Consider the following 15,242-nt stretch of genomic DNA (forward strand, 5'->3'; position numbering starts at 1 on the left):
TACATTAAAATACGGTTATAGCTAATCCCAGGGGACCAACTGAATCAGTTTGTTATATTGTTAGTTCGTATTACGTGTATTACAAACTTTATTGGGTTTTTTTTCTAAGAACTTCGCTGTATGAAAATATTCAAATAAAAATACAAACAAGCAAGTACAAATTAAAAGCAATGCAATTATGTTAAGTCATTTATAACCTTCTGACGAAACTTTTCGCGTGTGTACAAAAAAAAAATAACCACGATTTTTCATAAGGTTTTAGAATGTATATGAATTCTTAATTTATAGTGTTGTGGTCGATTACTGATGTCATATGTTACTCAGAAACCCGAAACCGAGCCCCTGTGATCTTAACCCTGGCAGCGTCGTTTTCACTAGCTCTCAGCCGCTTGATTAAAATGCCGTACGTTGCGAAACATATATGTACTTTGTATACATCTAAGAACGGATTAACATTGATAAAACAACTCGCTTTCTTCAGTAGTCATCGAAAACACAACTCACCAATTCAATAGCCGTACAAATATATATCCTGAAATGTGCCCTCGGCGCCTCTCAGTGACACGGTCATGATCACCGGTGCATGAATTTCCGACTTCGGAATATGGGTTTGTACTAAAGTGTTTAAATAAAACAGAATTTCAGTCGAAGGGACCGCTAAATTAGTTTGTCATAGACAATATTTCGCTACGTGAAATTCGCAATATAATTATAGAATTACATAGAAGTAAGAGGGAGAATAGCCAGGGAATTGGAAGCAGTTCGTAATATCCATAAAATCGCCATAAGCGTGTTCGTACTAAACATGTTTTACTGTAAAAGGTCAGCAAATTTTCAACTTTTTGATTTTTAAAATGTTTTTACAAAGATCATTGCAATATGTCATTCTGGTGATTTTGGTACCTTCAATTTTTCTTGAGCGCTTCTGGTTGAGGTGGTACGCCATTTTGTAAATTTTCATGATTGCACAATCATTCATAAATCTTTAAACGACATCTTCTCAAAAACCAAGAGGCCTAGGGACTTGACATTTGGCTTGTTAACCAATATGTCCAGAGACCCAATATTAGGTCTGTAGCATGCTGGGATGAAGGGCTACCAAGTTGGTTCAAATTGATGACCTTGATCATCATTCAATGTCACAGGGGCCAAATAGGCTAAAATATATTAAAACTCAGGTGACCGTTAATTAGGCCCATGTGCCTCTTGTTTCATTAATCAAATTTCACTACGAGTGATTGCTAGACCTTTTTATCTGAAATGCAATATGGTTGCCAGAAAATATTTTGAACTTTTCACCATGAATATATCTATGCTATCAGATCCTAACAGCCGACATATTCATTTCTGGGAAATTCTTGTTCTGTGTTTGTGACAACAGTTATAGATCAATGAACTAGGTATATGTCTTCTCTATTCAAATATCTATTGTATGATAATGAAATCTGAATTTGTTTTCAGGAAGAAAACATTCCCAGAAGTAAAGTTCCTCACTTACAAGGACAGGAAGAGGATTCTGGTTTGTATATTTATAGAGTTACCCTGTTAAACAAGAAGACCATCCCAACAAATTACCCTTCTAGTTTTATTGTAGCTTAAATGGTCTACTACTGCTGGCTGCCAACATAACAATGTTATCATTGTGTCTTCTGATCGAAAAGTTATATTAAATATCAGAAACAATTTTCATGAATGAGTTGAACGTTGTTTACAAATGAAGTAATTTGAGCCCATGCCACCTGCAAGATTGCCAGCTTAAAATTAAACCCAAGCCACTTATTAGGTGGCTGCCTTAAATTTGAACCAATGCCACTTACAATGTGGCTGCCTTAAATTTGAACCAATGCCACTTATTAGGTGGCTGCCTTAAATTTGAACCAATGCCACTTACAAAGTGGCTGCCTTAAATTTGAACCAATGCCACTTACAAGGTGGCTGCCTTAAATTTGAACCAATGCCACTTATAAGGTGGTTTCCTTAAATTTGAACCAATGCCACTTACATGGTGGCTGCCTTAAATTTGAACTGATGCCACTTACAAGGTGGTTGCCTTAAATTTGAACCAATGCCACTTACATGGTGGCTGCCTTAAATTTGAACTGATGCCACTTACAAGGTGGTTGCCTTAAATTTGAACCAATGCCACTTATAAGGTGGTTTCCTTAAATTGAACCAATGCCACTTACAAGGCAGCTGCCTTAAATTTGAACCAATGCCACTTACATGGTGGCTGCCTTAAATTTGAACCAATGCCACTTACAAGGTGGTTTCCTTAAATTTGAACTGATGCCACTTACAAGGTGGTTGCCTTAAATTTGAACCAATGCCACTTACATGGTGGCTGCCTTAAATTTGAACTGATGCCACTTACAAGGTGGTTGCCTTAAATTTGAACCAATGCCACTTACAAGGTGGTTTCCTTAAATTTGAACCAATTCCACTTACAAGGCAGCTGCCTTAAATTTGAGCTTGTTTGATATTTAAAATGATGCCATGATGACAATTTTGAAAATCATATTATTGCTACTTCTGCTTTACACAAAGTTAGTGAACTTAAGAGGTCGCATAATGCATTATTTATATATTTTATTGTGATTGACAGATCTCAGGAGGAGCTGGATTCGTCGGGTCCCATCTTGTCGACAAGCTGATGTTGGAAGGTCACGAGGTCACTGTGGTAGACAATTTTTTCACTGGTCGCAAGCGTAACGTAGAACATTGGATCGGCCATGAAAACTTTGAACTCATCAACCATGACATTGTAAACCCTCTCTTTATAGAAGGTAGGGAGATTTTTTTTTTATCTGTTACTTGCATGTAGGATTCCGTTATGAATTTATCTTATATTTCCCCCAAAGACCTAGACAACTGGGGTTTGAATCCCAACTGGATGTGAAAAGACACCTACCTGTCCTAATACAGGTTTTTATCTGGGTAATCCGGTTTCCTCCCATATTAAGACTCGCACATTGCTATCCAGACCAACAAGGGGATTGGTAGAAATTGTTTTACTGTTGTAATAAGTCAAGTTTATAATCACACTGTTTGATCTCATGAACAGTATTCAGTGTTTTCATTTAGAACCGGTCGCCGGCCAAATTGACCGGTTAGAATGGTGTTTTGGCCGGTTCAAATGACTTAATTCTCTTTTTAAAAAATGTCTAAAAACATATTACCGTAATCCTCAGACTACATGTATACCTGTTACTATTCATTTGTAGCCTTTTACAAATATTTTTATTGAAAACCCTGAATGTACTGATGCGTATAGATAAACATTAGGGGTGTAACTTATTCAGCTGAGGTTAAAAGGTCATTTCCTGTTTATGTTTACAGTGGATCAGATCTACCACCTGGCTTCACCAGCTTCTCCTCCAAACTACATGTACAATCCTGTGAAAACCATCAAAACCAACACCATCGGTACAATCCATATGTTAGGTGAGTTGTCCAGGAAATTCATCCTCATATAACGTAAGTTCTGATTGGTCCTGGTAAATTCATCCTTATTTGACATAAATTTTAATTGGTTGCAATGAAGTTATCTTCATTTGAGTTATTTTTTGATTCATCATATTAAATTCATTCTCTTGTACTAGTTGTAATTGGCCATGTATGGTTCAGCAAAAATCTTCTTTTTGTAATGCAATTATGAAGTTAATCCTGACTTGAGTTCATTTTCTGGTAAGTAGCTGGCTTAACACTAATCACAGTTATTTGGCTTAATTTTCGATTTACAATATAAGTACCCAAACACTGAAAATATATTTGAATACATGGAAATAGTACCAGAATATCATTTCCAAGTATTTAAACATGTTGGAGTTGTTGAACTACTATTATAGGTGCTTAAATGTTCGACCAATTACCTGATTATAAAAAGCACGACCATTCAACGAACACATTGTTGTACTGACTACTAACTTTTTACATTACCTGTAAAAGTTTGAGAGTCCTGAAGAGACATAGAGTTGATGTTGTTGAATAATCCTGTCTGATTGTTGTAGAGCTGGCCAAACGTGTGTTGGTGGTGTTAAATAATCCTGTCTGATTGTTGTAGGGCTAGCCAAACGTGTGTTGATGTTAAATCATCCTGTCTGATTGTTGTAGGGCTAGCCAAACATGTGTTGTTAAATAATCCTGTCTGATTGTTGTAGGGCTGGCCAAACGTGTGTTGGTGGTGTTAAATAATCCTGTCTGATTGTTGTAGGGCTGGCCAAACGTGTGTTGGTGGTGTTAAATAATCCTGTCCGATTGTTGTAGGGCTAGCCAAACGTGTGTCGGTGGTGTTAAATAATCCTGTCTGATTGTTGTAGGGCTAGCCAAACGTGTGTTGGTGGTGTTAAATAATCCTGTCTGATTGTTGTAGGGCTGGCCAAACGTGTGTTGGTAGTGTTAAATAATCCTGTCTGATTGTTGTAGGGCTAGCCAAACGTGTGTTGTTAAATAATCCTGTCTGATTGTTGTAGGGCTGGCCAAACGTGTGTTGGTGGTGTTAAATAATCCTGTCTGATTGTTGTAGGGCTGGCCAAACGTGTGTTGGTGGTGTTAAATAATCCTGTCTGATTGTTGTAGGGCTGGCCAAACGTGTGTTGGTAGTGTTAAATAATCCTGTCTGATTGTTGTAGGGCTGGCCAAACGTGTGTTGGTGGTGTTAAATAATCCTGTCTGATTGTTGTAGGGCTGGCCAAACGTGTGTTGTTAAATAATCCTGTCTGATTGTTGTAGGGCTAGCCAAACGTGTGTTGGTAGTGTTAAATAATCCTGTCTGATTGTTGTAGGGCTGGCCAAACGTGTGTTGTTAAATAATCCTGTCTGATTGTTGTAGGGCTAGCCAAACGTGTGTTGGTAGTGTTAAATAATCCTGTCTGATTGTTGTAGGGCTGGCCAAACGTGTGTTGGTGTTGTTAAATAATCCTGTCTGATTGTTGTAGGGCTAGCCAAACGTGTGTTGGTGGTGTTAAATAATCCTGTCTGATTGTTGTAGGGCTGGCCAAACGTGTGTTGTTAAATAATCCTGTCTGATTGTTGTAGGGCTAGCCAAACGTGTGTTGGTAGTGTTAAATAATCCTGTCTGATTGTTGTAGGGCTGGCCAAACGTGTGTTGGTGTTGTTAAATAATCCTGTCTGATTGTTGTAGGGCTAGCCAAACGTGTGTTGGTGGTGTTAAATAATCCTGTCTGATTGTTGTAGGGCTGGCCAAACGTGAGTTGTTAAATAATCCTGTCCAATTGTTGTAGGGCTGGCCAAACGTGTGTTGGTGGTGTTAAATAATCCTGTCTGATTGTTGTAGGGCTGGCCAAACGTGTGTTGGTGGTGTTAAATAATCCTGTCTGATTGTTGTAGGGCTAGCCAAACGTGTGTTGGTGGTGTTAAATAATCCTGTCTGATTGTTGTAGGGCTGGCCAAACGTGTGTTGGTGGTGTTAAATAATCCTGTCTGATTGTTGTAGGGCTAGCCAAACGTGAGTTGTTAAATAATCCTGTCTGATTGTTGTAGGGCTGGCCAAACGTGTGTTGTTAAATAATCCTGTCTGATTGTTGTAGGGCTGGCCAAACGTGTGTTGGTGGTGTTAAATAATCCTGTCTGATTGTTGTAGGGCTAGCCAAACGTGAGTTGTTAAATAATCCTGTCTGATTGTTGTAGGGCTTGCCAAACGTGTGTTGGTGGTGTTAAATAATCCTGTCTGATTGTTGTAGGGCTAGCCAAACGTGTGTTGGTGGTGTTAAATAATCCTGTCTGATTGTTGTAGGGCTAGCCAAACGTGTGTTGTTAAATAATCCTGTCTGATTGTTGTAGGGCTAGCCAAACGTGTGTTGTTAAATAATCCTGTCCGATTGTTGTAGGGCTGGCCAAACGTGTGTTGGTGGTGTTAAATAATCCTGTCAGATTGTTGTAGGTCTGGCCAAACGTGTGTTGGTGGTGTTAAATAATCCTGTCTGATTGTTGTAGGTCTGGCCAAACGTGTGTTGGTGGTGTTAAATAATCCTGTCTGATTGTTGTAGGGCTAGCCAAACGTGTGTTGGTGGTGTTAAATAATCCTGTCTGATTGTTGTAGGGCTAGCCAAACGTGTGTTGGTGGTGTTAAATAATCCTGTCTGATTGTTGTAGGGCTGGCCAAACGTGAGTTGTTAAATAATCCTGTCTGATTGTTGTAGGGCTGGCCAAACGTGTGTTGTTAAATAATCCTGTCCGATTGTTGTAGGGCTGGCCAAACGTGTGTTGGTGGTGTTAAATAATCCTGTCTGATTGTTGTAGGGCTGGCCAAACGTGTGTTGGTGGTGTTAAATAATCCTGTCTGATTGTTGTAGGGCTAGTCAAACGTGTGTTGGTGGTGTTAAATAATCATGTTTGATTGTTGTAGGGCTGGCCAAACGTGTGTTGTTAAATAATCCTGTCCGATTGTTGTAGGGCTGGCCAAACGTGTGTTGGTGGTGTTAAATAATCCTGTCTGATTGTTGTAGGGCTAGCCAAACGTGTGTTGGTGGTGTTAAATAATCATGTTTGATTGTTGTAGGGCTGGCCAAACGTGTGTTGGTGGTGTTAAATAATCCTGTCTGATTGTTGTAGGGCTAGCCAAACGTGTGCGAGGTCGCCTACTTCTGGCATCGACGTCTGAAGTCTACGGCGGTAAGTGGTCAATGAAGTGGAGAAAATTAAAGTCTCATGAATTAATTTAAAGTAAAGGTTGTAATTCCTTGCTGAGGAATTACACATTAAAACAGTTCTACAGAAACATTCACTGAATGCTTAAAATCCTGGATGTTACCAAATGTATGCTGTAGAAAGCCCAAAAGGCAACTCAAGCTTTGACATTAGTAGTGATATAGGGTTCTTTTTAGAAAGTAAAATTCTGTTCATTAGCTATTTTACTGAACTGCAGTAGACATATTGGTGGGCTTATTACCAGACATGGGCTTGATGGATAAATATTGTAATTTGGGATACAAGATGGTGATATAAATAACGCACAATATGAACGGCAGTTATATAATGGCTTAATAGAAAAACAAAAATATTTATAAAATATAAATGGTTATATCTGGTTTAACTGTGATATTTGGTTGTCTCAGATCCGGAAGTCCACCCCCAGCCTGAGGAGTACTGGGGACACGTCAATCCTATAGGCCCACGAGCCTGTTACGACGAGGGCAAGCGTGTGGCAGAGACGATGTGTTACGCTTACGCCAAACAGGTATACTGTAGATGGATTCTTTTATAACTTACTGATTACCTGGGAACTTAATTCTTCTTACAAAAATTGTTTTTCGGACTTTTAAAATACAGCCTTATTGTACAGATGTTTAAAGTAGGGAGTTGTGAAATTTAAGCCATATTGTTAGGTTTACCCTCTTACTGTAAATCACTTATATTTCGTGAGTACTTAATTTCGCGAACGCACCTCATTCGACTTATTCGCGAATACATAATTTCGCAAATTCTGATCTCAAAATGACTTTAAATTCGTGAATGACGTTAACAGGTCGGCGATATTTCCCTGTGGAGACTAAAGTGAGTTGTTTTCAATGTAAATAAAGCTATCACGTCTGTTCATATATAGTGTTTTGTGATATAAAATTACCCTCTGATATAAGTATATAATTTATCATTCTATTATTACTTTAACGGCGATGTCTGTTCACCATCTAAAGATTACGGTATATTCAAAATGGATGCCATTATTTTTGTCATTCTTATATCAATATTCGCTAGGGATTGAATTCGCATTTGACTCTCCTCGCGAATTAATGCAAAAATAAATCCAACACAAAATATAAGTGATTTACAGTATTACTAGAAAATTGGGAAAGATTTCCCGGTTTACATTAACAAGTCGGAACCTGACAGAACACAAATACATGTATATCATAAATCTCTCTTCTAATCCTTGTAAGGTTATTTGAACTCACAATGAAAGCTTTGAGAAAGCAATAAAGATTGATGACAACTTTGAATGGTAATTAAGAAATGATGACATTGACAACTTGGAAAATGTAGACAGAAATTGATGACAGTTTGTAAAGGTAGACAGAAATTGGTGATAATTTGTAAAGGTAGACAGAAATTGATGACAGTTTGTAAAGGTAGACAGAAATTGATGACAGCTTGTAAAGGTAGACAGAAATTGATGACAGTTTATAAAGGTAGACAGAAATTGATGACAGTTTATAAAGGTAGACAGAAATTGATGACAGTTTGTAAAGGTAGACAGAAATTGATGACAGTTTATAAAGGTAGACAGAAATTGATGACTGTTTGTAAAGGTAGATAGAAATTGATGACAGTTTGTAAAGGTTGACAGAAATTGATGACAGTTTGTAAAGGTAGACAGAAATTGATGACAGCTTTGCAAAGCAGACAGAAATTGGTGATAATTTGCATTGAAAAAGAATGTTTGCATTTTATTGTGGCACACTCAAGCTCTCTGTTGGACATATACATGTATATCTTCATTCACAAATTACACGATTAAAATTTTTTATAGATACATGTTTTTAATTGAATGTAAAACAAATTCTTTTATATAACAGGATCATATTCAAGTGCGAGTGGCGAGGATTTTTAACACATTTGGTCCAAGGATGCACATGAATGATGGACGAGTTGTCAGTAACTTTATCCTGCAGGCTCTCCAGGGCGAACCAATGACGGTACGGACACTTACAGATGTTGATTGTAATTTAGTACCGTATTCGATCTAATAAGTTCATTAAAAACACAAAAGGTGTGTGCTTAATAAAACCCATGTACAGGGAAACATTTCTGTGCATGTTAAATCTGGGTGTGAAAATTAACATTTTTAGCTCACCTGGACCGAAGGTCCGGTGAGCTTATGCCATGGTGCAGCGTCCGTCGTCCGTCGTCCGGCGTCCGTCGTCCGGCGTCCGTCCGTCAACATTTGCTTCAAATCGCTACTAGTCAAAAAGTTCTTAATGGATTTTGACCAAATTTGGTCAGAAACATCCTTGGCAGAAGGGGATCAGATTTTGCATAAATGGTGACTCTGACCCCCAAGGGACCAAAGGGGCGGGGCCTAATGGGGAAATAGAGGTAATTCCTTCAAATCGCTACGAGTCATAAAGTTATGAATGGATTTGAACCCAATTTGGTCAGAAACATCCTTTGGGGAAGGGGAACAGATTTTGCATAAATAGTGACTCTGACCCCCAAGGGGCCAAAGGGGCGGGGCCTAATGGGGAAATAGAGGTAATTCCTTCAAATCGCTACTAGTCATAAAGTTATGAATGGATTTGATCCCAATTTGGTAAGAAACATTCTTGGGGGAAGGGGAACAGATTTTGCATAAATGGTGACTCTGACCCCCAAGGGGCCTGAGGGGCGGGGCCCAATAGGGGAAATTGAGGCAATTCCTTTAAATCGCTACTAGTCATAAAGTTATGAATGGATTTGATCCCAATTTGGTAAGAAACATTCTTGGGGGAAGGGGAACAGATTTTGCATAAATGGTGACTCTGACCCCCAAGGGGCCTGAGGGGCGGGGCCCAATAGGGGAAATTGAGGCAATTCCTTTAAATCGCTACTAGTCATAAAGTTATGAATGGATTTGATCCCAATTTGGTAAGAAACATTCTTGGGGGAAGGGGAACAGATTTTGCATAAATGGTGACTCTGACCCCCAAGGGGCCTGAGGGGCGGGGCCCAATGGGGGAAATTGAGGCAATTCCTTTAAATCGCTACTAGTCATAAAGTTATGAATGGATTTGAACCCAATTTAGTAAGAAACATCCTTTGGGGAAGGGGAACAGATTTTGCATAAATGGTGACTCTGACCCCTAAGGGGCCAAAGGGGCGGGGCCTAATGGGGAAATAGAGGTAATTCCTTCAAATCGCTACTAGTCATAAAGGTATGAATGGATTTGAACCCAATTTGGTCAGAAACATTCTTATGTGAAGGGGAACAGATTTTGCATAAATGGTTACTCTGACCCCCAAAGGACCAAAGGGGCGGGGCCTAATGGGGAAACAGAGGTAATATCTTTAAATCGCTACTAGTCATAAAGTTATTAAAGGATTTGAACCGAATTTGGTCAAAAACATCATAGGGGGAAGGGGAACAGATTTTGCATAAATGGTGACTCTGATCCCTGAGGGGCCAAAGGGGGGGCATGGCCCCATAAGGGAAATAGAGGTAATTCCTTTAAATCGCTACTAGTTATAAAGTTATGAATTGTTTTTAACACAATTTAGTAAGAAACATCCTTTGGGGAAGGGGAACAGATTTTGCATAAATGGTGACTCTGACCCCCGAGGGGCCAAAGGGGCGGGGCCCCATATGGGAAACAGAGGTAATTCCTTTAAATCGCTACTAGTCATAAATTTATCAATGGATTTGAACCCAATTTAGTAAGAAACATTCTTTGGGGAAGGGGAACAGATTTTGCATAAATGGTGACTCTGACCCCCAAGGGGCCAAAGGGGCGGGGCCTAATGGGGAAATAGAGGTAATTCCTTAAAATCGCTACTAGTCATAAAGTTATGAATGGATTTGAACCCAATTTGGTAAGAAACATTCTCGGGGGAAGGGGAACAGATTTTGCATAAATGGTGACTCTGACCCCCGAGGGGCAAAAGGGGCGGGGCCCCATATGGGAAATAGAGGTAATTCCTTTAAATCACTACTAGTCATAAAGTTATAAATGCATGTTGTAAACTCAGAGAGTCTGGACTTCATTATTTCTTTAAAGCAGTTGGGATCCCCACGCTATAACCATAAATAGCATTGTTTGAGGTTAACAAACAAAAGGAATTGAACATGAACATTATTTTGACATTTGGTCAAATCCAACCAGGTGAGCGATACAGGCCCCATGGGCCTCTTGTTTATGCCACGCTATGAAAAAGAGGGCAATTAGTGTTACCCATGTCCGTTGAGTCCTGTCCTATCCCGCTCGTCCAGTCCCGTCCCGATGCAATGTAACTGCTGATGCGATCCTCACCAAACTGTTTTTCGGGATGTCGAGTGGCAGCGGGGGGCATTTATATCTACAGACATTTTCTAGTTTATCTATGTATGTTCAGAGTCTTTGATTAAAAACTTACGATTTAAACATCTAATTAGGTAAGGAACTTTTGATATTTTTCAATTAGCGAGGGTACTTTAAGAAATCTTAACATTTTGATACATATTTTACAATGAATTTTACTTTAGGAAATCTAATATTTTAATGCATATTTCACTATGAAATTTAACATTTCGATACATATTTCACTTTGAATTTTATCCCAGGAAATCTAACATTTTGATAGTTTTCACTTTGAAATCTAACATATTGATTCATATTTCACTATAAAATGTAACATTTTGATACATATTTCACTATGAAATCTAACATTTTGATACATATTTCACTATGAAATCTAACATTTTGATACATATTTTACTATGAAATCTAACATTTTAATACATATTTCACTATGAAATCTAACATTTTGATACATGTTTTACTATTAAATCTAACATTTTGATACATATTTCAGGTGTATGGGGATGGTAACCAAACAAGGTCGTTTCAGTATGTATCTGATTTAGTTGATGGCCTCGTTAAATTGATGAATGGTAACTACTCTCTACCTGTGAATCTGGGCAACCCTGATGAACACACCATTCTCGACTTCGCTAAAATCATCAAAAATCTTATTGGTAAGTTGAGACCGAAATTGAGGAAAAGCAACAGAATAGATTTAAACGTGCATTTGAGAAACTTACACACTGGGTTGCTGAATTCAGAATAGTTAACTTATTTAAAGCTGATATTTGATTTCACTTTGATGATTTTAACCTTGACCTTCATCTTGACCTTGACCCAGGTGGAGAAAGTAAAATTGTACACAAGCCCTATCATGCAGGATGATCCCAAAAAACGTAAGCCAGACATCACAAAAGCGCGGGAGTATCTCAACTGGAAGCCCTAAGGTATGTAAAATGTGTGGTCAGATAGTAGTTTTCTATAATGATGTCATGAACATTTTCAAAGTTATCCAACATACAGTGAACACTGATTTGTGGATGACTAAGTCAGGACGTTGGCTTAATTCTCTTATCTGACATACTTCCCAAGGTTTCCTTGTCAGAAGAAAATGCTTCACCTTTTACTAATTACTAGTGAGAAGAAATGTTGGGAATCGCTTTAAAATTCATGACCGATAATCTCAATTTCTTGACCAATTGATGATCATTTAATAATCAATATAATTGATAGTCAAAGGTAAAATGTTTAATCATTGATTAGTCCTAGTCGGAGTCATAGTTATAGTCACTAATCATCAATTAAATAAATTATTTGGAAAACTAGTGATGGGCATAATGTGTTGCAGGGCTCCAAGGTCAAGGCCAAGGACACAGTTGCTATTTATGAACAATCATCAACTGATTCATTGTCATGAAAGTGCTTTTTATAAAATACTGAATCTAATTTCACATGGCAGTGGGGCATTCATGTCTTACAGACATTTTTGAATTCAAATTTCATTTGGAATTTATTTTTTAGGACAATTTCACTAGCTTAAGTTTTTAATATTGTAAGACAGGTGTATTATGTGTCCGTTTGTTTAAGTTGTAATCCTGACTTTATTTTATATTACAGGTTCCTATGATGACAGGGATAAAAAAGACAATCGAATACTTCAAAAATGAATTAACAAGATCACGGCATAGCGAACGGAACTTCCATTTCCCGACTGACGACAAAATCCAAAACAGAAAGTCTGATATTGATATCCACGAATAATGAATGAATATTCATTTCTAATTAAGAAAGTCCCTTAAAATGAATTATAGGAAATCTGGAGTAGGATTAACCTCAAATTTAAATTTGATTGCCAGTATCAGAAATTTTAAATGTCTGATATTTTTCCGCTTGGCATCATCTGTCATGTGTTACGCATCGTTTACTGAAGGGAATTGTCAAATTAAACCCTAGCAAAAATGACAACTTTTGCAGTGTATGAAATGTAATACTTAGAATGATTCCATCAGGGTTATAGGGCGGGTGTAGTATTTATTGTGTGTTAGGAATACCTTTCACAGTTTAATGATTTTCACCCACCCTGGTGAAATAAAACTTAATTTATCTGAAATGCCCATGTAAAGTGAATCGATCAGGATGAAAATTTGACAAAGTATGAGGGAGAGAATTATAGAATCAGCTGAAATTTTTTTTAACCCTTTCATTTTGTTTTACTTTTCATAACATCAGACATTCCTTTTGACTACCTGATAAGTTATATATATTGTTGTGTAGGTTGTTTATGTTACTGACTGTAAATCCACTCTGAAATGTATTCTATTTTAGGTCTTCCATTTTCTAACTCCTCACACCTTCAGGGGTATATAGTATACAAATGATTGATACTCTTGTGTGTAGACTGCCAAACTAGGGCCGTGTTCTTTTGAGCAGATGAACTGGTTCGCCAGTATTTAAGATGCAACATTTCTGGTATTAATCTTGACAGGCCTACAGATGTTATATAAGGCCTTGAAGGTTTTTGTCATAGCTCACCTTATAGTAAAATAGGTCATTCCATGGGGTCCAACCTAGATTTCATAAATGAACAACTGTCCTCCATCTGTTCCGACTGTGACAAACGATAACAGCTTTGAGGAACTCTTATCCATAAGAATCAGAGTCTGTTTCTCAAAATTGAATATATATGTATTATCTAAATTCCCTATGTACAGAAAAACTTAAAAACATGAAATTCTCTTTATGTAGAACTATTGTACAAAGGTGGAATTTCATCCATAAAATAAACTCTATTTTCATGTTATGAGGCAAAGGGAAGCAACTGTGTATTATCAATAATTCTGTCTTTTCATAGCCTAGTGTGTAAAATTTATTTTTCTCTCAGCAATATTTAAAGTAAAGTAAAATATTAAATATTGAAAAAGTCAAAGATGGGGTCCAAAATTCTACTTAAGAATTTCTTGGGAAAACAAACTGTTGTTTTTGTGCATCTTTATACAGTGGGTGAAATTTAAGTGAGAATCATTTTATACATGTCAGCGATGTAGCACCTATAAAATAAAAACTATAACAATATTTAAAATATAAAATAACCAACAAAGTATTAATACTGTATTTATCCTGAAATAAACCTCCTACCAAAGTGTTAAAATTTAGTATGAAAGTTTTGGGGAGGGCTTATCTGTGAGCCACTTTTAAATTACTACCAGTATTTAAGATTCTGCAAAAATGAAGGTGGGAGCTTATTTGTGGGAAGAGGCTTATTTGTGGATAAATACGGTATATGTTTATTGTCTTTTTGTTGACTCAGTATGTGAATTGTGTTAATTTTTCTGTGGAATTTGTACGTGAATTACATTTTTAGCCCACCATCAGATGGTGGGCTATTCAAATCGCCTTTCATCTACCGTCTGGCCATGTTTGTAAATAATTCTTGTTGCCGCTATTTCTCCTGAAGCGTTTAATGGATCTTTCTAAAACTTTATATGTTAGTTCCCCATGGTCCCTTGTTGTGCATAATGAATTATGAAACTGATCTGAAACAAAATAGCCGACAGACAGCCATTTTGATTTTTGACAAATTAAAGTTTGTTACCACTATTTCTCAGAAAGTGCTATATGGATCTTTCTCAAATTGTATATGTAGGTCTCCCATGGTCCATAGTTGTGCATATTAAACTGATCAGAAACAAAAGAGCGACAGGCAGCCATTTTGACATTTTGATGGTTGTTATCGCTAATTCTCAGAAAGTTTTAAATTGATATTTCTCAAAATTCACCTGTAGGTTTCCTTAGCTATGCATGTTCCATTTTGAGACAAATATGAAAACAAGATGGCCGACAGGTAGCCATTTTGAATTTTGACAGTTGATGTTTGTTATTGCTATTTTTCCTTCATGATGTTCTTTATGAATCTTTCTCAGATTTGATATGTAGGTTTAGCTTGTTTTCAAATGATTGAAAGGAAGAAGTCTCACAGAGATTTGGTTGGTGCCAAGATCCCTTTGGGATCTCTTGTTCTTTTCTGTCAAGTTTATGTGTGAATCGCGCCATTATATTTCTGTTGATATTAAATGTCATGAAATTGTTCATAATCATTTATACAGAGCATTTTGATGTTTAATTAAGAAGATAGTCTTGTATAATTTATTATGTGCCATATTGTTTAAATTGTTCATTTTTGTCATGTACAATGTATAAACTTCCTATAGCCAGACGCTTGCCCTGTACACTCGCTAAAGGTTTCTACAAATCTGT

General features: G+C 37.3%; 1 protein-coding gene across 1 annotated transcript in view; it reads left to right on the top strand.

The window, feature by feature from the left end:
- Positions 1–14,236, top strand: part of LOC117341984 (UDP-glucuronic acid decarboxylase 1-like) — a gene marked incomplete at its 5' end in the record, with an annotated part of 29,801 nt that extends 15,565 nt beyond the window's left edge. The window contains 10 exon segments of the mRNA XM_033903898.1: positions 1,462–1,519; positions 2,603–2,783; positions 3,337–3,441; positions 6,571–6,630; positions 7,074–7,195; positions 8,532–8,651; positions 11,500–11,662; positions 11,830–11,855; positions 11,857–11,935; positions 12,606–14,236. Of these exon segments, the coding sequence (XP_033759789.1) occupies positions 1,462–1,519; positions 2,603–2,783; positions 3,337–3,441; positions 6,571–6,630; positions 7,074–7,195; positions 8,532–8,651; positions 11,500–11,662; positions 11,830–11,855; positions 11,857–11,934 (913 nt within the window). The 3' untranslated portion in view covers position 11,935; positions 12,606–14,236.
- Positions 14,237–15,242: the final 1,006 nt, after the last annotated feature.

Source organism: Pecten maximus, chromosome 14 (genome assembly GCF_902652985.1).
Source record: "Pecten maximus chromosome 14, xPecMax1.1, whole genome shotgun sequence".
NCBI classification, from domain to species: Eukaryota; Metazoa; Mollusca; class Bivalvia; order Pectinida; family Pectinidae; genus Pecten; species Pecten maximus.